We start from the raw sequence: 24652 nt of genomic DNA, 5'->3' as shown, positions 1-24652 counted from the left end.
TCTACGATAAATTGCTGATAGAAAGGGGGCAAGTTCTTTAGCATAATCACTGTAGAATCTTACGGGTATCTCGTCTGGTCCGTTTATTGGACGTCAGGTAGCTTTAGCAAGGTTATCATTAGTAATTCGTTAGACTGCCACTAGTCTGAGTTACCATCTTGTGAAGTGAATGCAACTCTCAGCTGCCTATCTCATCGCTCGTGAAAGTGTTTTCTCCCGGACCTACTCAGAGGGTTGCACCGTCTGTGACTGGCCCTTATGTTTCATTATTGTATTTGCTGTTTTATTGTATGTTTCTAATTTTTTATATAATTGCCATTCTTTGTGTTACAGCAGGTGTAAATAATTGTGCTGCCAAGTTTAGCATCATTTTGTCTCACCCGTTTGGTGATCAGTTGCCTGTCCTTTTAAATTAACCTTTGCTATTGTATTTGCTGTTTTACTGTATGTTTTTTAAATTTTTTATATAATTGCCATTCTTGACGTTACAGCAGGTTTAAATGGTTATGCTACTAAGTTTACCATCATTTTGTCTCACCCGTTTGGTGATCAGTTGCCTCTCTTTTTAAATTAACCTTTGCTATTGCATTTTTGTTTTAAAGTATATTTGGTCAATTTTTTTATAATTGCCGTTCTTGGCGTTAAAGGCCTTCAGCCGTGACTGTGGTTACTTGCCTTAAAATTCTAATTGGGATCACATTGGCTTGTTTTTAAAATGTTATTTACTGTGTATATATTTTATGCTCTTTTGGTAAATTGTAACGCACTGAAAGCACTATTAATTACACAGTTGCTTATTGTTTCACTCTCAAATGGTTCAAATGGCTCTCAGCACTATGGGACTTAACTTCGGAGGTCATCAGTCCCCTAGAACTTAGAACTACTTAAACCTAACGACATCTCACACATCCATGCCCGAGGCAGGATTCGAACCTGCGACCGTAGCGGTCACGCGGTTCCAGACTGTACCGCCTGAAACCGCTCGGCCACCCCGGGCGGCATTCCTTCACTAATAACGTGTGATTATTATTGCTGAGTGTAATGTGTAATGTGTGTAATTGCAAAAGGGAACCAATAGTAACTGATTACGGTCCCGTCCACAGTCTACATCTACATCTACATTCATACTCCGCAAGCCACCCAACGGTGTGTGGCGGAGGGCACTTTACGTGCCACTGTCATTACCTCCCTTTCCTGTTCCAGTCGCGTATGGTTCGCGGGAAGAACGACTGTCTGAAAGCCTCCGTGCGCGCTCTAATCTCTCTAATTTTACATTCGTGATCTCCTCGGGAGGTATAAGTAGGGGGAGGCAATATACTCGATACCTCATCCAGAAACGCACTCTCTCGAAACCTGGCGAGCAAGCTACACCGCGATGCAGAGCGCCTCTCTTGCAGAGTCTGCCACTTGAGTTTATTAAACATCTCCGTAACGCTATCACGGTTACCAAATAACCCTGTGACGAAACGCGCCGCTCTTCTTTGGATCTTCTCTATCTCCTCCGTCAACCCGATCTGGTACGGATCCCACACTGATGAGCAATACTCAAGTATAGGTCGAACGAGTGTTTTGTAAGCCACCTCTTTTGTTGCTGGACTACATTTTCTAAGCACTCAGTCGTAACCGAATTCTGCCTTCCTTGACTACCAGGTTTCAGGACCCACACAGAATCAGGGGACGAAGCATGGCGTCAGTAGTAAACCAAGAACGACATAGGTGGAAAGGGGTAGAAGGAGCTAAAACAATATAGCAGCTGGATGTGGTTGGCGGACCGCAAAAAAAGAAAAAGAGGAGCCAGCCACTCTGCAGCACACTGAAACCTCCAGCCTAAAAGTTTAGGCCAGAGTCCAGACACAACGCAAAATTTTAAAACCCTAGTTACACTCGCCTCATCATCAGATAAAGTAGAGGGAACATCCCCACCACTTTTTGCTGCTGCCATGCATCACGGTATAAAATGCACTCCGTTAAAATGTGGCGGATAGAGATGTGCTCACCACAAGCATCACAAAACGAGGGATCCGACCGCCGTAACAGAAACTACGTATGTGTGAGAGGACAGTGCCCTATTATAAGACGAGTGAGTCTGACTTCATCTCGCTTGAGCAACCGGCAGGAGCAACGCCATGGCCGGGCTGTTGACTTCACCAACCGCAGCTTATTGGTCGTTACTGCCAGCCATGACTAAAATATTGGTGAGTTGCAACTGCAGTCATTCATTGTGAACAATTTACCAGAATGAAACTTCCTGGCAGATTTAAACTGTGTGCCGGACCGAGACTCGAACTCGGGAGAGCTTTGCCTTTCGCGGGCAAGTGGTCTACCGACTGAGCTACCCAAGCACGACTCACGCCCCGTCCTCACAGCTTCACTTCCGCCAGTACCTCGCCTCCTACCTTCCAAACTTTACAGAAGCATGCAGGAGAGCTTTCATCTGCCACGAAGTTTCATATCAGCACACACCGCGCTGCAGAGTGAAAATCTCATTCTGAATTTACCAGAATATACCCACAGACGTCTTCGACAATTGTATTGGGGCCAGATTTTGCTATTTGTGTAGTTTCTTTTTTCCTACGCCATATTACGGTACTTGGTTGGCGTAGAGGCTTCTGCGGTGGACACCCTGTATGTACACCGATTGTAAAATGGGGTGACAACATAGGCTCAGTCGCAGGTAAGGCCGCCGGCAGATTTAGGTTAAATGGCAGTGAAGGCGGCTATCAATACACCTTTCTTATAATTTCGTGATTTTATCAAGTTCTGCAGAGTGTCTAGTCTCTGTGTTTTCTCATATTTTTTCCATGTCAGGGAGGATGATCACGGTAGGACAGAAATGGCGTTTTGTTTTCGATTTTATTACATCTGATATGCAGCACGCCTTGTACATATAACCATCTATCCTAAAAGCGTGACAAAAGTATCCGGACACCTGGCTGAAAATGACTTACAAGTTCGTGGTGCCCTCCATTGGTATTCAGTATGGTGTTGGCTCACCCTTAGCCTTGATGACAGCCTCCACTCTCGCGCGCATATGTTCAATCAGGTGCTGCAAGGTTTCTTAGGGAATGGCAGCCCATTCTTCACGGAGTGCTGCACTGAGGAGAGATATCGATGCCGCTCGGTGAGTACCGCCACGAAGTCGGCTTTCCAAAACATCCCAAAGGTGTTCTGTAGGATACAGGTCAGGACTCTGTGCAGGCCAGTCCATTACAAGGATGTTATTGTCGTCTAACCACTCCGCCACAAGCCGTGCATTATGAACAGGTGCTCGATCGTGTTGAAAGATGCAATCGCCATCCCCGAATTGCTCTTCAACAGTGGGAAACAAGTAGATGCTTAAAACATCAATGTAGTCCTGTGCTGAGATAGTGCCACGCAAAACAACAAAGGGTGCAAGCCCCCTCCATGAAAAACACGATCACATCATAACACCACCGCCTTCGAATTTTACTGTTGCCACTACACACGCTGGCAGATGACGTTCACCGGGCATTCGCCATACCCACACCCTGCCAACGGGTCGCCACATTGTGTGCCGTGATTCGTCACTCCACACTACCTTTTTCCACCGTTCAATCATCCAATGTTTACGCTCCTTACACCATTCTCTCTGGTTTGCGGCGGCTGCCTTAGCTGGTGAAAACTGCCAGTCTTGCTAGCGAGATGAAGGCAGAGCTCACCATCTGCAGCGTCATCGACAGCACCGATTGCGGACCTTTTGTACAGAGCCGAGTGGAGGGTCTGAATCATAGGCTCAGACGGATCTGCGACCGTGTAGGGTGCAGATTCCTCGGCTTGCGCCATAGGGTGGTTGGGTTTCGGATTTCGCTAAATACACTCCTGGAAATGGAAAAAAGAACACATTGACACCGGTGTGTCAGACCCACCATACTTGCTCCGGACACTGCGAGGGGCTGTACAAGCAATGATCACACGCACGGCACAGCGGACACACCAGGAACCGCGGTGTTGGCCGTCGAATGGCGCTAGCTGCGCAGCATTTGTGCACCGCCGCCGTCAGTGTCAGCCAGTTTGCCGTGGCATACGGAGCTCCATCGCAGTCTTTAACACTGGTAGCATGCCGCGACAGCGTGGACGTGAACCGTATGTGCAGTTGACGGACTTTGAGCGAGGGCGTATAGTGGGCATGCGGGAGGCCGGGTGGACGTACCGCCGAATTGCTCAACACGTGGGGCGTGAGGTCTCCACAGTACATCGATGTTGTCGCCAGTGGTCTGCGGAAGGTGCACGTGCCCGTCGACCTGGGACCGGACCGCAGCGACGCACGCATGCACGCCAAGACCGTAGGATCCTACGCAGTGCCGTAGGGGACCGCACCGCCACTTCCCAGCAAATTAGGGACACTGTTGCTCCTGGGGTATCGGCGAGGACCATTCGCAACCGTCTCCATGAAGCTGGGCTACGGTCCCGCACACCGTTAGGCCGTCTTCCGCTCACGCCCCAACATCGTGCAGCCCGCCTCCAGTGGTGTCGCGACAGGCGTGAATGGAGGGACGAATGGAGACGTGTCGTCTTCAGCGATGAGAGTCGCTTCTGCCTTGGTGCCAATGATGGTCGTATGCGTGTTTGGCGCCGTGCAGGTGAGCGCCACAATCAGGACTGCATACGACCGAGGCACACAGGGCCAACACCCGGCATCATGGTGTGGGGAGCGATCTCCTACACTGGCCGTACACCACTGGTGATCGTCGAGGGGACACTGAATAGTGCACGGTACATCCAAACCGTCATCGAACCCATCGTTCTACCATTCCTAGACCGGCAAGGGAACTTGCTGTTCCAACAGGACAATGCACGTCCGCATGTATCCCGTGCCACCCAACGTGCTCTAGAAGGTGTAAGTCAACTACCCTGGCCAGCAAGATCTCCGGATCTGTCCCCCATTGAGCATGTTTGGGACTGGATGAAGCGTCGTCTCACGCGGTCTGCACGTCCAGCACGAACGCTGGTCCAACTGAGGCGCCAGGTGGAAATGGCATGGCAAGCCGTTCCACAGGACTACATCCAGCATCTCTACGATCGTCTCCATGGGAGAATAGCAGCCTGCATTGCTGCGAAAGGTGGATATACACTGTACTAGTGCCGACATTGTGCATGCTCTGTTGCCTGTGTCTATGTGCCTGTGGTTCTGTCAGTGTGATCATGTGATGTATCTGACCTCAGGAATGTGTCAATAAAGTTTCCCCTTCCTGGGACAATGAATTCACGGTGTTCTTATTTCAATTTCCAGGAGTGTAGGTCAGGTGTCCACTACACACAGGAGGCGGCTACACGGGTAGCAGGGGCTGTGCGGCGTGGACTGGGCTGTTTCTTTAGGTTAGACAGTCTCGGGAAAGATCAAAAAGGGCTCCAGTCTCAAAGGATACAGGGCAAAGAAACGACGGGACTCGACCAAGCAACGGTCGGTATTGTAGTTGTAAACTGTCGTAGCTGTGTTGGAAAAGTACCAGAACTTCAAGCGCTGATAGAAAGCACTGAAGCTGAAATCGTTATAGGCGCAAACCGAGTTCAGATAGGATATATTAAATAAAGTAGGTGGAGGTGTGTTTGTGTCTGTTGGTATTAGTTTATCTTGTAGTGAGGTTGAAATAGATAGTTCCTGCGAATTACTATGGGTAGAGACCATACTCAACAGCCGTACCAAAGTAATAATTGGCTCGTTCTACCGACCCCCGACTCACGTGATACAATAGCTGAACGCTTCAAAGAAAATTTGAATCTTGTTACAAATAAGTACCCCACTCACACAGTTATAATTGGTGGAGACTTCAATCTACCCTCGAGTTGTTGGCGAAAACACATGTTCAAAGCCGGTCCGCGGTGAACTCGCGGTTCTAGGCGCTCAGTCCGGAACCGCGCGACTGCTACGGTCGCAGGTTCGAATCCTGCCTCGGGCATGGATGTGTGTGATGTCCTTAGGTTAGTTAGGTTTAAGTAGTTCTAAGTTCTAGGGGACTGATGACCTCAGATGTTAAGTCCCATAGTGCTCAGACCCATTTGAACCATTTTTTTTTCAAAGCCGGTGGTAGACAGAAAACATCTTCCGAAATTGTGCTAAATGCTTTCTCTGAGAATTACTTTACGAAGCTCAAAACCATATCAAACAAAACCACTAAAAATAAACGCAAAACGTATCTATTTAAAACACCAGATAAAAATTCGCTTGAGGCCTTCCTAAGAGAGTGTCTCCATTCCTTCGAAGCTAATTATGTAAGTGTAGACCAGATATGGCTCAAATTCAAAGATACAGTTTCGACAGCAATAAATAGATTCATACCGCATAAGTTAATAAGAGAAGCGACTGATCCACCATGGTACACAAAACACGCCAGAACACTGTTGCAGAAGCAACGAAAAAAGTATGCCAATTCAGAAGAACGCAAAAATCCCAAGACTGGCTATGTGTCACGTAAGTACGAAATTTAGTGCGGACGTCAATGCGAGATGCTTTTAATAGTTTCCACAATGAAACATTGTCTCAAAGTGTGGTAGAAAACCCAAAGAGATTCTGTTCGTATGTAAAGAACATCGGTGGCAAAAAACAGTCAATATCGTCACTGCGCGACAGCGATGGAAATGTTACCGATGCTGGTGCCACTAAAGCGGAGTTACTAAATACAGTTTTCCGTAATTCCTTCACGAAAGAAGACGAAGTAAATATTCCAGAATTCGAAACCAAATCAGCTGTTAGCATGAGTGACAGAAAAGTAGATATCTTCGGTGTTGCGAAACAACTGAAATCATTTAAGAAAGGCAAGTCTTCAGGTCCAGATGGTATACCAATCAGTTTCCTTTCAGAGTATGCTGACACAATAGCGCCTTTCTTAAAAATCATATACAACCGCTCACTTGACGAAAGGTCTGTTCCTAAAGACTGGAAAGCAGCACAGGTCACACCAATATTCAAGAAAGGAAATAGCATCAACCCACTGAATTACAGACCCATATCACTGACCTCAATTTGCAATAGGATTTTGGAGTATATACTGAACTCGAACATTATGAATCACCTTGAAGAAAATGACTTACTGATACATAAACAAGACAGATTCAGACAAAATCGTTCTTGTGCAACAAGGGATCTCAGATCGATTCCATATTCCTAGATTTCCAGAAGGCTTTTGATACCGTTCCTCACAAGCGACTATTAATCAAATTGCGTGCATATGGAGTATCGTCTCAGTTGTGTGACTGGATTCGTGATTTCCTCTCAGAGAGGTCACAGTTCGTAGTGATAGAAGGTAAATTATCGAGTAGAACAGAAGTGATATCTGGCGTTCTGCAAGGTAGTGTCTTAGGCCCTCTGCTGTTCCTGATTTACATAAATGATCTAGGTGATAATCTGAGCAGCCCCCAGATTGTTTGCAGATGACGTTGTAATTTACCGTCTAGTAATCCAATTACAAAATGATCTAGAGAAAATTTCTGTATGGTGCGAAAAGTGGCAATTGGCACTAAACAAACAAAAGTGCAAGGTCATCCACATGGATACTAAAAGAAATACGATAAATTTTTGGTATACGATAAATCGCACAAATCTACGGGCTGTCAATTCGGTTAAATACCTAGGAATTACAATTACGAGCAACTTAAATTGGAAAGACCACATAGATAATATCGTGGGGAAGGCGAAACAAGGACTGCGCTTTGTTGGCAGAACACTTAGAGGATGCGACAAACCCACTAAAGAGACAGCCTTCATTACACTTGTCGGTCCTCTGCTGGAATATTGGTGCACGGTGTGCGATCCTTACCAGGTAGGATTGACGGAGGACATCGAAAAAGTGCAAAGAAGGGCAGCTCGTTTCGTGTTATCGCGCAATAGGGGTGAGAGTGTCACTGATATGACACGCGAGTTGGGGTGGCAGTCACTGAAACAAAGGCGGTTTTCTTTGCGGCGAGATCTATTTACGAAATTTCAGTCACCAACTTTCTCTTCCGAATGCGAAAATATTTTGTTGACACCCTCCTACGTAGGGAGAAATGATCATCATAAAATAACAAGAGAAATCAGAGCTCGAACGGAAAGATTTAGGTGTTCCTTTCTCCCACGCTCCATTCGAGAGTGGAATGGTAGAGAAGTAGTATGAAAATGGTTCGATGAACCCTCTGCCAGACATTTAAGTGTGAATTGCAGAGTAACCATGTAGATGTAGATGTAGAAGCGAGACTTCGTTTGGCATTTCCGGCATGATGTGTGGCTTATGAGCAGCCAAATCCAAGTTTTCTCACCTCCCGCCTAACTCTCATTGTACTTGCAGTGGATCCTGATGTAGTTTGGAATCCTGTGTGATGGTCTGGATAGAGTTCTGCTTTTACACATTACGACCCTCTTCAACTGTCGGCGGTCTCTGTCAGTCAACATACGAGGTCGGCCTGTACGCTTTTGTGCTGTACGTGTCCCTTCACGTTTCCACTTCACTATCATATCGGAAACAGTGGACCTAGGGATGTTTCGGAGTGTGGAAATCTCGCGTACAGACGTATGACTCAAGTGGCACCCAATCACCTGACCACGTTCGAAGTCCGTGAGTTCCGCGGAGCGCCCCATTCCGCTCTCTCACGATGTGTAATGACTACTGAGGTCGCTGATATGGAGTACCTGGCAGTAGGTGGCAGCACAATGTACCTAATATGAAAAACGTAAGTTTTTGGGGATGTCCGGATACTTTTGGTCACATAGTGTATACGCACCGACGCCGCACGAAGGAATTATCCTAATGGGAGGAGTTCCGTAAATGTGTGATGTACATCTATAGTCAAACAAATGACTGCAGTTTCAGAAAAACTGAATGTTTTTTGAAGAAAAAGAGCGTAACTAATTTATCAAGTCAGTAACGCGTTTGTCCACTTCTGGTCCTTAGGCAGGTAGTTACTCGGCTTGGCAATGATTGACAGAGTTATCGGTTGTTCGTCTGAGGGATATCGTGCCAAATATTGCCCAATTGACGCGTTAGTTCATCAAACTTCCGAGCTAGTTGGAGGACCCTGCCCTTACTGCACCAAACTGGGGAGACACGCGGCGACCTTGCTGGTCCAAGTAGGGTTTGGCAAGGACACACACAAGCCATAGAAATTCTCGCCGTGTGATTGGCCATTATCTTGCTGAAATGTAAGTCCAGGGTGAGTTATCATGAAAAAAAAACTTTGTGTTCTGCCTTACGGCAGGTCGTGTCATGGGGGTGTAAGTAGGCTGTTTAGGTTTTCATGTTGGTAACGCCACGTAGCGCTCTGTATGAAAATCACTGACTGTGCTGTGTGCAGTCTGTGGCTGGTTGGCATTGTTGGAATATTTGCCATTGTAGTGTTGGACAGTTGGCTATTAACAGCGCGTAGCGTTGGGCAGTTGGAGGTGAGCCGCCAGCAGTGGTGGATGTGGGGAGAGAGATGGCAGAGGTTTGAGAGCGGACAATCTGGACGTGTGTCCGTCAGAAAAACGAAATTTGTAAGACTGGATGTCATGAACTCACTTTTCAACACTATTAAGGTAAATACATTATTTGTTCTCTATCAAAATCTTTCATTTGCTAACTATGCCTATCAGTAGTTCGTGCCTTCAGTAGTTAGACTCTTTTATTGAGCTCGCAGTATTGGCGCATGCTGTATTGCAGAAGTTTGAGTAACGAAGATTTTTGTGAGGTAAGTGATTCATGAAAGGTATAGGTTATTGTTAGTCAGGGCCATTCTTTTGTAGGGATTATTGAAAGTGAGATTGCGTTGCGCTAAAAAGTGTGTCAGTTTAGTGTTGATCAGAATAAGTAACGAGAGAAATGTCTGAGTACGTTCAGTTCTGCTCAGCTGTTTGAAAATCAAATAACGTAAGGGGTTTACCGGCACAGTAATCCATAAATATTTTAAATTTTGTGTTAGACCATACGTAATTCCGGCAGATTATAGCAACCGTGTTAGAACAGAAATACAATCTATGCTTGACGAGGGCATTATTGAGCCTGCAGTAAGCTCATACAACAATCCATTACATGTTGTTGAGAAGAAAAATGGATCGATGAGTATATATATATATATATTGCAATATTCGCCATTGTAGTGTTGGGCAGTTGGCTGTTAAAAGCGCGTAGCGTTGCGCAGTTGGAGGTGAGCCGCCAGCAGTGGTGGATGTGGGGAGAGAGATGGCGGATTTTTGAGAGCGGGTGATCTGGACGTGTGTCCATCAGAAACAGTACATTTGTAAGAATGGATGTCATGAACTGCTATATATATTATGACTTTTGAACACTATTAAGGTAGATACATTTTTTGTTCTCTATCAAAATCTTTCATTTGCTAACTATGCCTATCAGTAGTTAGTGCCTTCAGTAGTTAGAATCCTTTATTTAGCTGGCAGTATTGGCGCTCGCTGTATTGCAGTAGTTCGAGTAAGGAAGATTTTTGTGAGGTAAGTGATTCATGAAAGGTATAGGTTATTGTTAGTCAGGGCCATTTTTTTGTAGCGCGTTGCGTTAAAAATATTCTGTGTCAGTTTAGTGTTGATCAGAATAAGTAAAGAGAGAAGTGTCTGAGTACGTTCAGTTCTGCTCAGTTGTTTGAAAATCAAATAATACATTTTTCCAAAGGGATGCTTCAGGGGAAGCCTCGTCAGAGAGGTCCACCACATGAGCGACTAGAGAAGTGATTCCAGAGGTGGTTTCCCGTTGTCTTCCACTGATGATGATGAAATGATAATGAGGACAACACAACACCCAGTCCCCCAACGGAGAAAATCTCCGACCCAGCTGGGAATCGAACATGGGCCCCTTGGTGTGACAGACCGCCGCGCTGACCACTCAGCTATGGGGGCGGACACTTACCATAAAGGACAACAAAAAAAGAAACGGGGCGTAGAATATCGTCGACGTACCGCTGTGCTGCAAGGATAACGCGGATGACAACCAGAGGGGTCTTGCTATGAAAAGAAATGCCACCCCAGACCATCACTCCTGGGTGTCGATACGTGTGGCGGGCGACGGTCGCCTTGGTATTCCACCACTGTCTGCGGAGTTTCCAGACGAGCCTTCACTTGTCATCGGGGTAGAATTCAAAGCGGGACTCATCACTCAAGACAATTCCACTCCAGTGAATGAGATTCCAAGCTTAAGTAAGACAATGCCCGCCCACACACGCCGATAGTTTCTACTGCTTTTTTTCGTGCTTGCCAAACCATACCTTGGTCATCAGGGTCACCGGATCTCTTCCCAACTGAGAAGGTTTGGAGCATTATGAGTTGTTGTTGTTGTTGTTGCGGTCTTCAGTCCTGAGACAGGTTTGATGCAGCTCTCCATGCTACTCTATCCTGTGCAAGCTTCTTCATCTCCCAGTACTTACTGCAACCTACATCCTTCTGAATCTGTTTAGTGTACTCACCTCTTGGTCTCCCTCTACGATTTTTACCCTCCACTCTGCCCTCCAATGCTAAATTTCTGATCCCTTGATGCCTCAGAACATGTCCTACCAACCGGTCCCTTCTTCTTGTCAAGTTGTGCCACAAACTCCTCTTCTCCCCAATTCTATTCAATACCTCTTCATTAGTTATGTGATCTACACATCTAATCTTCAGCATTCTTCTGTAGAACCACATTTCGAAAGCTTCTATTCTCTTCTTCTCCAAACTATTTATCGTCCATGTTTCACTTCCATACATGGCTACACTCCATACAAATACTTTCAGAAACGACTTCCTGACACTTAAATCTATACTCGGTGTTAACAAATTTCTCTTCTTCAGAAACGCTTTGCTTGCAATTGCCAGTCTACATTTTATATCCTCTCTACGTCGACCATCATCAGTTATTTTGCTCCCCAAATAGCAAAACTCCTTTACTACTTTAAGTGTCTCATTTCCTAATCTAATTCCCTCAGCATCACCCGACTTAATTTGACTACATTCCATTATCCTCGTTTTGCTTTTGTTGATGTTCATCTGATATCCTCCTTTCAAGACACTGTCCATTACGTTCAACTGCTCTTCCAAATCTTTTGCTGTCTCTGACAGAATTACAATGTCATCGGCGAACCTCAAAGTTTTTATTTCTTCTCCATGGATTTTAATACCTACTCCGAACTTTTCTTTTGTTTCCTTTATTGCTTGCTCAATATACAGATTGAATAACATCGGGGAGAGACTTCAACGCTGTCTCATTCCCTTCCCAACCACTGCTTCCCTTTCATGCCCCTCGACTCTTATAACTGCCATCTGGTTTCTGTACAGATTGTAAATAGCCTATCGCTCCCTGTATTTTACCCCTGCCACCTTTAGAATTTGAAAGAGAGTATTCCACTCAACATTGTCAAAAGCTTTCTCTAAGTGTACAAAGCATTATGAGCAGGGTCCTAAAACCATCTCGGGATTTCGACGATCTTACCCGTCAGTTGGACAGAATTTGGCACGACATCCCTCGGAGGACAACCAACTCTGTCAATCAATGTCAAAACGAATAACTCACTGCATAATGACCAGAGTGGACCAACGCGTTATTGACTTGCTCAGTTTGCGAAGCTCTTTCTTTTGAATAAATCATCCAGTTTTTCTGAAATTCTATAAATTTGTTTGTCCGTACATGTACGTAACATCTACCGATTTCCATCCCATTTTTTCGTGGTGCGTCTTTTTTTTGTCTTAGTGTGTATTTTGAAATTCGGAGGAGAAAGTTGATGATTGAAATTTCGTGAACTGATCTTGCAACAGCAAAAAAATCTCTTTATTTTAAATATTGCCACCTCAAATCACTTATCATATCCGTGACAATCTGTTTCCTGTTTCGCAATAATACTAAACGAGCTGGCGTAATTTAAACTTTTTCGATGTCCTCCGTTGATTCCAGCCGGTAACGATAGCATACCGCACAGCAGTACTGCAGAAGAGCACAGACAAGCATAGTGTAAGCAGTTTCTTTAATAGATTTGTTGCCTTCTCTGAATGTTCTGTCAATAAAGAGCAATCTTTAGTTCGGCTTCCCTACAACGTTTTATATTTGATGGTTTCAATTTCAGCCGTTTGTAATTGTAAAGCCTAGGTATTTAATTGAGTCGACAGTCTTTAAATTATAGTGTAACCGAAATTTAAAAGGAATTTTTTTACAGCCCATCAGGATGATCTTACACTTTTTATTGTTTAGGGTCAATTGCCACATTTCGCACCACGGAGTCATCTTGTGTAAATGATTAGCTATGATATGGTTTTGGTCTTTTGACGACTTTACCGAACGCTAAACGACAGCAGCATTTGCAAAAATCTAAAAGGTGTGCTCAAATTACCTTCTAAACAGTTTGTTCAGATTCAAAACATCGGATGACCTATAATACTTTCTTGAAAAATCTCAGATATTGTTTGGTTTTTACTACGAACTGCGACCTTTTTCACAGGAAATCACGAACCCTGACACGCATTGGGACAATATTGTTTTGTCACGCACTTTAATTAGAAGCTGTTTGCGAGGAACGATCTCAAAATACTTACTTTAATCTAGAAACGTGAACATAGATCTCCTGTCAAAAGCACTCATTGGTTTGTGTGATAAAAGAGACAGTCGGTTTCCCAAGAGCGATATTTTCTGACTGCGTACTGGTTATGTGTCAATATGTCGTTTTCTTCGAGGTATTTCGTAATGTTTCAATACGTACATGTTCTGAAATCCTACTACAAATCGATGTGAGTGACATGGATCTATAATTACTTCTGTTTTGTTTCTTGTGTTTTGGTGTGATCTGTGCAGCTTCCAAACATTAAGTATGGAACTTTCGTCGAGCGGGCGGTTGTACATGGTTGCTGATAATGGAGCTATCTAATCAGCAAAGGCGAAAAACAACGTAATTGACGTATAATCTGGACTAGAAGAATTGCCTTCAGTAAGTGATTTAAGCTACTTCCTAGTTACTCATGTTCGCAGCTGTTTTTGATTTTAATTATGGAATACAAATTGTCGTCGCTCTCCATTCATGCATAACAAAAGAAGTGAATTACGAATGATTTATTTATCAGACGGTAAAATTTCAAGAACTGTATTCCGCGTGCAACGGACACCAAAGCACAATGTGGACGTGCACAATTATCTTTGGAACAGAAGACGCCTGGAACAAATGCTACGCTGTTAGTTCCAGTCTTCAAGGATATTCATTTTAGACCTAATTTTTATTGTCAAAATTTCAGTAAAAAATGTCACGGTTCTTCAATCTTGCGCTAAAACTGTATCCAGCATTTCAAGAGGTAAGACAGTGAAGTAAAAATTATGTATTCGTTATTATTAGGCTTACTGTTGCGAATGGGCAGCCACACATACGTAGCTTACCGCTTGATATAAAATACGGTACGCAGTAGCAATCTAGAGTGTTTCGACAATTGACAAGTGAGCGAAATTTTTTTGCTCTTGAACTAACAGTTCAACAGTTCTCTGTTCGCTACTAGTTCGTTTCCCAATGACTGGCACAGCAATTGGACGTAGTTCAATGTTTGTTTGTGTTGATCCGCATAAATCTCCCATTCTTGGTGTAATGTACACCACGTAAAGTGTTAAACATACCGTACCCATGTCCGTGCTATACCGTCTTTTACCCTACTTGCCGTTAAGTTTGGATATGAAATGCACTCTACGTTTTTACAGTAGCATCAAGTAGTTTTATCTTGGACGTAAGTTCTAATTTGAAGAACATACGTTGATGATACATTTTATATGGGTTGTGTGATTTATTATGATTATTTCTTATTCTCAATTTGTGTCTGCAAACGCGTCATACCTGTTTTATTCCCATGACGAAGTCTAACTATTTGCTTAGCAGATAGCGTAGCAGTCTGAAATCTAAATGACATTTTATTCTTTTGTAGGAATTAATGTCCTATTACGAATTACGAAAATTTATAGCAGAATAACACTGTTCTCGTGTAATTCTTTTAAAATTATCTTTATTTTAAGAGTCATTCTTTATGTTTTAATTTCATACTGGAGTACTTAAGAATCGGGCTGCTGCTCCTAATTTAGTAGCGAGCAAAGAAATTTTTAAAGGGAACTGTTATTTTCAGAGACAAATACTTTATCATCTACGCACACAAACAGAAAAAATTTCGTTAGAAATAACGTAGTGAGTCACGAGTGTTGTATTGGGTCAAAGAAAAAATAAAGCGAACGTGTTCGACGCTTTTTCTTCCAGATATTCTGTCCGGCTTCTTAATTTGTAGTTGTTGCTTTTCATAGCTTAGCGCCACCTTCAGTTTCAAGCACAAACTCACATAAAGGGCAGTATACAAATCGATGTCAGTGACATATCTCTATAATTTCTTCTGTTTGGTTTCTTGTGTATTGGTGTGATCTGTGCAACCTCTTCGTATCGTTTTTTTTTCTTTTTACCGTGCTAGAGATTGGCCGATATCTTTGGGCCCTCAGAATTTACGTCTCGATTCCTGTCTCTGCATGACGCTTGAAATTTCCAACATTGCATATCACTTTCAATTGGGTGTTCAAGCACATGAATGTAATGATATTTGCTAATCTTCTGTATTATGGTACCTCCAAATATTTTCAAAATTGTTATTTGTCCTGACTTATGGATGGATAAAACAGAATAAATTGGAAATTACGACACTAAGGTGGGTTTTGGACAGTGATCTACTGACCATGTGTCATACGACGTAACGTATAGCGTCGCTTCCCGTGTAATATTTTGAGGTGTAAATACGAAGTCAGTTGTGATTACGATAATTTAGAGAACTGGGAAATAACTGCGAGATACAGGTAAGATAGTTGCGTATACAATTTTATATATTATTTGTACAGAGAAACAATGTATTGTACAGGAGAAAAATTTTCCCAATGCTTTAAATACCCTACCATCGTTAATATCGACTATGAGAAAGAAAAACATTCTGTAAACAGTTCGTATCAGTATTTCGCACATCTAGATGGATACTCTGCAAATCACATTTAAATGCCTGGCATAGGCTTCATCGAACCACCTTCACAATTCTCTGTTATTCCAATCTCGTATAGCGCGCGGAAAGAATGAGCACCTATATCTTTCCGTACGAGCTCTGATTTCCCTTATTTTGTCGTGGTGATCGTTCCTTTCTATGTAGGTCGGTGCAATAAAATATTTTCGCATTCGGAGGAGAAAGTTGGTAATTGGAATTTCGTGAGAAGATTCCGTCGCATCGGAAAACTCCTTTCTTTTAATGATGTCCAGCCCAAATCCTGTATCATTTCTGTGACACTCACTCCCATATTTCACGATAATACAATACGTGGTGCCCTTCTTTGAACTTTTGCGATGTACTCCGTCAGTCCTATCTGGTAAGAATCCCACACCGCGCAGAGGTATTCTGAAAGAGGACGTACAAGAGAAGTGTAGGGAGTCTCCTTGGTAGATCTGTTACATTTTCTAAGCGTTCTGCCAATAAAACGCAGTCTTTGGTTAGCATTCCCACAACATTTTCTGTATGTTCCTTCCAATTTTCGTAATTGTAATACCTAGGTATTTACTTGAATTTACGGCCTTTAGATTAGACTGATTTATCGTGCAACCGAAGTTTAACGAATTCCTTTTAGCACTCATGTGGATGACCTCACACTTTTCGTTATTTAGGTTCACTGCCAATTTTCACACCATTCAGATGTCTTTTCTAAATCGTTTTGCAATTTGATTTGATCTTCGGATGACTTTAATAGTCGATAAACGACAGCGTCATCTGCAAACAACCTAAGACGGCTGCTCAGATTGTCCCCCAAATCGTTTATATAGATAAGGAACAGCAAAGGGACTAAAACACTGCCTTGAGGAACGCCTGAAATCACTTCTGTTTTACTCGATTACTTTCCGTCAATTACTACGAACTGAGACCTCTCTTACAGGAAATCATAAATACAGTCACATAACTGAGACGATATTCCATAAGCACGCAGTTTCACTACAAGCCGCTTGTGTGGTACAGTGTCAAAAACCTTCCGGAAATCCAGAAATACGGAATCGATCTGAAATCCCTTGTCAATAGCACTCAACACTTCATATGAATAAAGAGCTAGTTGTGTTTCACAGGAACGATGTTTTCTAAACCCATGTTGACGTGTGTCAATAGACAATTCTCTTCGAGGTAATTCATAATGTTTGAACACAGTATATGTTCTAAAATCCTGCTGCATATCAACGTTAACTATATGGGCCTGTAATTTAGTAATTACTCCTACTACCTTTCGTGAACATTGGTGTGGCTCTGAGCACTATGGGACTCAACTGCTGTGGTTATCAGTCCCCTAAAACTACTTAAACCTAACTAACCTAAGGACATCACACACATCCTTGCCCGAGGCAGGGTTCGAACCTGCGACCGTAGCAGTCGCACGGTTCCGGACTGCGCGCCTAGAACCGCGAGACCACCGCGGCCGGCACATTGGTGTGACCTGTGCAACTTTCCAGTCGTTGGGTGCGGATCTTTCGTCGAGCGAACGGTTGTATATGATGGTTAAGTATGGTGCTATGCATCAGCATACTCCGAAAGGAACCTAATTGGTATACAGTGTGGACCACAAGACTTGCTTTTAGTAAGTGATGTAAGTTGCTTCACTACTCCGAGAATATTAACTTCTACGTTACTCGTGTTGGCAACTGTTCTCGATTCGATTTCTGGAATATTTACTTTGTCTTCTTTTGTGACGGCATTTCTGAACGCTGTATTTAGTAACTCTGCTTTGTCAGCACTGTCTTCGATAGTATCTCCATTGCTAACGCCCACAGAAGGCATTGATTGTTTCTTGCCGCTAACATACTTCACATACGACCAGAATCTCTTTGGATTTTCTGTCAGTTTCCGAGACAAAGTTTCGTTGTGGAAACTGTTATACGAGGTGTGGCTAGAAAAAAAACTGGACTAGTACTGGTGAAACAATAAAACGAATGCAATAAGGCTGAAAGTCGCGTGGCCTGTCACGTGACTCTCGCTCCGCCTACTGCTCGAGTTTCATCTGCCTCCTGCACTCAGTCTGCCCGTGGCGTCTGTTTTAAGTAGTTGACGTTTTGTCTGTGCGTCGGAAAATGTTGAGTGTACAGAAAGAACAGCGTGTTAACATCAAATTTTGTTTCAAACTAGGAAAATCTGCAAGTGAAACGTTTTTAATGTTACAACAAGTGTACGGCGATGATTGTTTATCGCGAACACAAGTGTTTGAGTGGTTTAAACGATTTAAAGATGGCCGCGAAGACACCAGTGGTGACACTCGCACTGGCAGACCATTGTCAGCAAAAGCTGATGCAAACATTGAAAAAATACGTTTAACAATCAGAGCAGTGTCTGAGTTAACAGGAGTTGACAAGGAAAGTGTTAGGCAGATTCTTCATGAAAGTTTCAACATGAACAAAGGGTGTTCAAAAATGGTTCCAATGTGTCTCAGAATTGAACAGAAGGAACGCCGAAGAATGATTTGTTCTGACATCCTGGAAAACATTGAAAGTGATCCCACCTTCTTACAAAATGTTATTACTTGCGATGAATCGTGGTTTTTTACTTACGATCCCGAAACTAAACGCCAATCGATGCATTGGAAAACTCCTGGTTCTCCACGACAAAAAAAAGCACGTATGTCAAAATCGAAATTCAAGGCAATGATGATTGTTTTTTTTTTTTACATCAAAGGGATTGTGCACATTGATTGGGTACCAGAGGGACGAACAGTGAATCAGCATTACTACATTAGCGTCCTGGCTACCCTACGTGAGCGAGTACGGAGAAAACGGAACGATTTGTGGAGAAAAAAGTCATGGATCCTTCACCAAGACCATGCCCCAGCTCACAGTGCGTTGTCAGTGAAGACGTTTTTGGCAAAACACAACATTCCCATCTTAGATCATCCACCCTACTCACCTGATTTGGCCCCCTGTGACTTTTTTCTTTTCCCTAAAGTCAAGTCAGCTTTGAAAGGAACTAGATTTGAGACTGTTGAAGCAGTAAAAGAAAAAGCGACGGAAGTAATGTATGGACTTACCGAAAATGATCTGCAGCATTGCTATGAACAGTGGAAAATTCGTATGGAGCGGTGTAGAGACCGAGGAGGAGAGTACATTGAAGGAGATAACATGAAATTGTAAATAATTGTAAATAAATGTTTTTTTCCAGCATCAGTCCGGTTTTTTTCTAGCCGCACCTCGTAAGCATTTCGCATTCAAGTCCGAGCTAAATTTCGAGCTTCTGTAAAAGATCACCAGTCTTGGTGATTTTGCGTCTGTTTAAATTTGCCATGTTTGTTTCGTTGTTTCTGCAACAGTGTTCTAATCCTTTTTGTTTACCAAGGAGGATCGGGTCCGTCGTTTGTTAATTTATTTGGTATAAATCTCTCAATTGCTGCCGATACTATTTCTTTGAATTCAAGCCACATCTGGGCTACACATATATTATTAATTTGGAATGAGTGGAGATTGTCTGCCAGGAAGGAGTCAAGCGAATTTTTATCTGCTTTTTTGAATAGGTATATTTTACGCTTATTTTTGGAGGATTTGGGGATTATAATATTCAATCTCGCTACGACAACCCTGTGTTCACCGATGCCTGTATCGGTTTTGATCCTAGTTATTAACTCAGGATTATTTGTTGCTAAGAGGTCAAGTGTGTTTTCACAACCGTTTACCATTCGTGTGGGCTCATGAACTAACTGCTCGAAATAATTTCAGAGAATGCGTTGAGCACAATTTCGGATGATATTTTATGAGTACCTCCGGAATTAAACATGTATTTTCGCCAACATATCGAGGGTAAATTAAGTCACCACCAACTATTATCGTATGAGTCGGGTACGTGTTTGAAATCAAACAGAAGTTTTCTTTAAACCTTTCAGCAACTGTATCATCTGAATTTGGAGGTGGTAGAAGGATCCTATTATTATTTTATTCCGGTTGCCAACAATGACCTCTGCCCACACTAACTCACAGGAAGTGTCTACTTCAATTTCGGGAGAGGTTAAACTACTTCTAACAGCAACAAACACGCCACCGCCAACCGTGTTTAGCTTATCTTTTCAGAACACCGTTAGGTTCTTCGCAAAAATTTCGGCTGAGCTTATATCCGGCTTTAGCCAGCTTTCAGTGTCTAACGATTTGAGCATCAGTACTTTCCCAACACAGTTATTGAAATGATAGTCTGATAATTTTCCACCCTTCAGCACTTGCCTCCATTGGAAACTGAATTATTTCACTCTTGTTGAAGACTGAGGGTATATCGCCTCTCTCATATATCTTGCACTTCAGGTGGAATATTTCTGCCACAGTTCCACGTATAAGCTGAGATTTATTGATTTTGTTCTGGTCATCATTGTCGTTATTCATACAATGGAAAATGCAGGACGGAAGAACGACAATATTATGAAAAGGATAGATTGCTGCTCACCATATAATGGAGATGTTGAGTCGCAGACAGGTAATACAAAAAACTGCTAAATAAGAAAACTTTTGGCCAAAAGGCCTTCTGTATTAGACAACATGATACACATATTCTTGCGAATACAACACACACACGCATGACCACTGTCCTTGCCTGCCGAGGCTAAAGTTTGTGTATAGTTGCAGATATGGTTAGAGATTTAGGTGTTCCTGCATTATTTTTTTACAATTAAAAACACTTTTCCTCCCTGCTTGTTAAAACGTTTTAGAGTAGTTCTGGTACAAGAGTAGAGACGTATTTTTATTTACTTTGCTATATTTTCAAGATTTTTTGGTACAATACACATGACACACTAGTACAACACATATTCATTATAAAAGAAGGATATGTGAGTAATTAACGCGAAATTAATGTAACAAGCTGAAAACAATACGTAAATAGCAAATTATATTGAAATACCAAAACGAAAATATATTGGTGCGGTTCCAACACCATACAAGAGATCATTCATGGTCACTTTCCATAAATTTCTCACAGTCAGTGTCTGTAAAATCCTAATTATGCCCTTCTGTGGTATTTCTTAAAGAATGCTCTTTCTGGACAACATGCGTGATGCTGTGTCATTGTGTTGTGTGCAATTTTCAGTCTTCCTCATCGTCTTCTTTGACCACATCCTCTTCTTTCTCCACTCCATCTTCTTACACCCTCGGTAACTAGAGATGGGAAATATTGTTATAGAACTTGTGCTAAAGTGGAGGGATGTAATTCATCATCTACTCCAGATTTTTCCATGTCTCAAATTTTGCTTCAAACTCATGTTGAAGCAAAGGCTACGGAAGAGGTGGGGGACCAATATTGGGCCTCCTAAAATCCGCTTCCATGAACTCAAGATCAGGCTTAGTGTGTAACTGAACTGCGCTGTTGCAGGACTTTCTTCACTGATTCAGATCCACTTGATATTAATCCATTGTATTTTGTTTCCTTCTGTGCCTTTAGGAACTATATCCTATGCTATGACATCCATGGCTTTCAGTTAAAGAAAATTTCCTGTTTCTACCAGGCGGCTTCCTCATTCATTTCTTAGCCCCAATCCATATTCACCTACTATGTTTCCTTCTCTCCCTTTTCCTACTGACGAATTCCAGTCACCCATGACTATTAAATTTTCGTCTCCCTTCACTACCTGAATAATTTCTTTTATCTCATACATTTCATCAATTTCTTCGTCATCTGCAGAGCTAGTTGGCATATAAACCTGTACTACTGTAGTAGGCATGGGCTTTGTGTCTATCTTGGCCACAATAATGCGTTCACTATGCTGTTTGTAGTAGCTAACCCGCACTCCTATTGTTTTATTCATTATTAAACCTACTCCTGCATTACCCCTATTTGATTTTGTATTTATAACCCTGTAATCACCTGACCAAAAGTCTTGTTCCTCCTGCCACCGAACTTCACTCATTCCCACTATATCTAACTTTAACCTATCCATTTCCCTTTTTAAATTTTCTACCTACCTGCCCGATTAAGTGATCTGACATTGCACGCTCCGATCCGTAGAACGCCAGTTTTCTTTCTCCTGATAACAACGTCCTCTTGAGTAGTCCCCGTCCGGAGATCCGAATGGGGGACTATTTTACCTCCGGAACATTTTACCCAAGAGGACGCCATCATCATTTAATCATACAGTAAAGCTGCATGCCCTCGGGAAAAATTACGGCTGTAGTTTCCCCTCGCTTTCAGCCGTTCGAAGTACAAGAACAGCAAGACCATTTTGGTTAGTGTTACAAGGCCAGATCAGTCAATCATCCATACTGTTGCCTCTGCAACTACTGAAAAGGCTGCTGCCCCTCTTCAGGAACCACACGTTTGTCTGACCTCTCAACAGATACCCCTCCGTTGTGGTGCACCTATGGTACGGCCATCTGTATCGTTGAGGTACGCAAGCCTCCGCACCAACGGCAAGGTCCATGGTTCATGGGGGGAGGAAAAAAAATTATATAGGTACTCTTAAAAGCATACACATCAGACTATTGTTATGTTCTCAAAAAATACATACCTGAATCTTCTTTAAAGACAACAGGAATTCTCCTTCTGTCTGCCTTTTCAGTTATACTAGTTGTATTCTAAATGCTGCCCAGTCATTGGCTTAGAGCTTAAACTTTATTAGCACAGGGTGTAGCACTATGCGGGAACTCGCTTTTAATTCTTTTACTCGGATGAGATACACACTTTAGCTTTCTAGATGTGTATTTAGGTCATTTTCTGGTGAATAACATTTGTATCACTTGTACACTCAGCCCCTCATTTATTACGTGTTGTGAATGTTGTTTCTTTACTAATGGCGTTGTAGAATTTTGCAACGGATGTTTCTGAGATACCTATTGCAAAACATAGTAAGTACAGAATGTTCACGATGCGTATATAAATGTAAATGTCTGAAGATGAGATGAACATAAAATGAATTTACTCTCAGAACGGTGTGTTTTGCGACATATTTTGCTGACGTGTCGTGTCGAGAAAGGAGCAGCATTGTCATTAGTGCGTTACCCCATAAACACTAAAGTCTCGAACGCTATAGTCTTGACTTTCTGCAATAGGAGCGCTGAGCTCAGGTCATGTGACGAGGTAGCCGGCGAGCTTAACTAAGGAAATGAATCGGGCTCGTGAGTCACCGAACGTTGCCCATTTCATGTGCAACGTGTCTGAATAAACCAGTGACCAATGTGATTCCTGTGCTTTATTTTTTGGTAAAAAAGCTACTGAACGATATCTTTTTTGAGACTAAGGAGAATATGATGGCATTTTAGTGTCTTATAATGCGATCTGAATTTTTTATTTGTTTCAGGCTGCTGTCGAGTCTACCATAGCTCGATACTCGGGAGGCTGCTCATCGAAGAAGAAGAACAGTAACTGTAAGAAAAAGGATCCGTGCAAGAAACCTGAGCCGTGCAAGCCAGCTCCCTGCCCAAAACCTGATCCGTGCAAGCAACCACCGCCTTGTCCTCCAAAACCACCTCCGTGTCCAAAACCTGATCCGTGCAAGAAACCAGATCCGTGTCCAAAACCAGATCCCTGTGCAAAACCAGATCCCTGTCCAAAACCTGATCCTTGCAAGAAACCAGACCCTTGTCCTCCAAAACCACCTCCGTGTCCAAAACCAGATCCCTGTCCAAAACCAGATCCCTGTCCAAAACCAGATCCTTGTCCAAAACCAGATCCCTGTCCAAAACCTGATCCATGCAAGAAACCAGATCCCTGTCCAAAACCTGATCCATGCAAGAAACCAGATCCCTGTCCAAAACCTGATCCTTGCAAGAAACCAGATCCCTGCCCAAAACCTGATCCATGCAAGAAACCAGATCCTTGTCCCAAACCAGATCCCTGTCCAAAACCTGATCCATGCAAGAAGCCAGATCCTTGTCCAAAACCTGACCCGTGCAAGAAACCTGATCCCTGCCCAAAACCAAATCCCTGTCCAAAACCAGATCCCTGTCCAAAACCAGATCCCTGTCCAAAGTGTTAGTGGTTAGACGAAACAATCTTCTCCAAAATGATAGTTTTGTCCCAAAGAGAGAAAACATAGCCTATATTGAGGTAAGTTTTTAAAAATGTGATTCTTACTGGTATTTTTACATAGATTTCTTCAGCTCTGATTATTAAAACTATGTATGTACAAATGTACTTTGTTACATGGTATTCCAAGTATTCTTGCTAACATTCAGATACAGCTACAAATACCAGCTACTAGTTCTGCTGTAAGAGTTATAGGTTACTTACTGCGATGGATATGGCTGGTCTTCATGTTTTCCGTCGCGATTGGAGCAGATTTCCACCTTGGCTCCTCCAGAGACCCAGACTTATTTTAGATTTGACTAATTTTAAGAAAAATAGTACACCAGATTTTACATTCCAACCTCAGTTTTTTAACATTTTAGATGTGCATTACCGTCGTTTACACTGATGGCTCCAAACAAGAGAATTTCCTTGGCTGTTCTGTAGTGTTCCCTGATCAGGTTACCCGGATTCGCCTCCCTGATTAATATACCGTTTTCGTAGCGGAGCTCCACGCGATCCTGAAGGCACTGGAGCGGATGAATCGTGTTCAGGGCAATCGATTTCTCCTCCGCTCCGATTCTCTTAGTGCCTTACAATCATTGCAGAATCTGTACCCACCTGAGGAGATGGTCCAGCTGATATATGACCAACGGCGGGGTAAGGAGGTGTCCTTCTTCTGGGTGCCTGGTCATGTAGGAATGAACAGGCCGATTGGGCTGCCAAGAAGGC

General features: G+C 42.9%; 1 protein-coding gene across 1 annotated transcript; it reads left to right on the top strand.

The window, feature by feature from the left end:
• The first annotated feature begins 2180 nt into the window (after positions 1-2180).
• LOC126214977 (keratinocyte proline-rich protein-like) lies at positions 2181-23891 on the top strand. The gene is made up of 2 exons (XM_049941610.1): positions 2181-2195; positions 23214-23891. The coding sequence occupies exons 1-2, from the start codon at positions 2181-2183 to the stop codon at positions 23889-23891; spliced, it is 693 nt and encodes a 230-aa protein (XP_049797567.1).
• The last annotated feature ends 761 nt before the right edge of the window (positions 23892-24652 follow it).

Source organism: Schistocerca nitens, chromosome 12, assembly GCF_023898315.1.
Source record: "Schistocerca nitens isolate TAMUIC-IGC-003100 chromosome 12, iqSchNite1.1, whole genome shotgun sequence".
NCBI lineage: Eukaryota > Metazoa > Arthropoda > Insecta > Orthoptera > Acrididae > Schistocerca > Schistocerca nitens.
The sequence above is the reverse complement of the archived record's forward strand: the minus strand, read 5'-3'. Positions and strand labels throughout refer to the sequence as shown.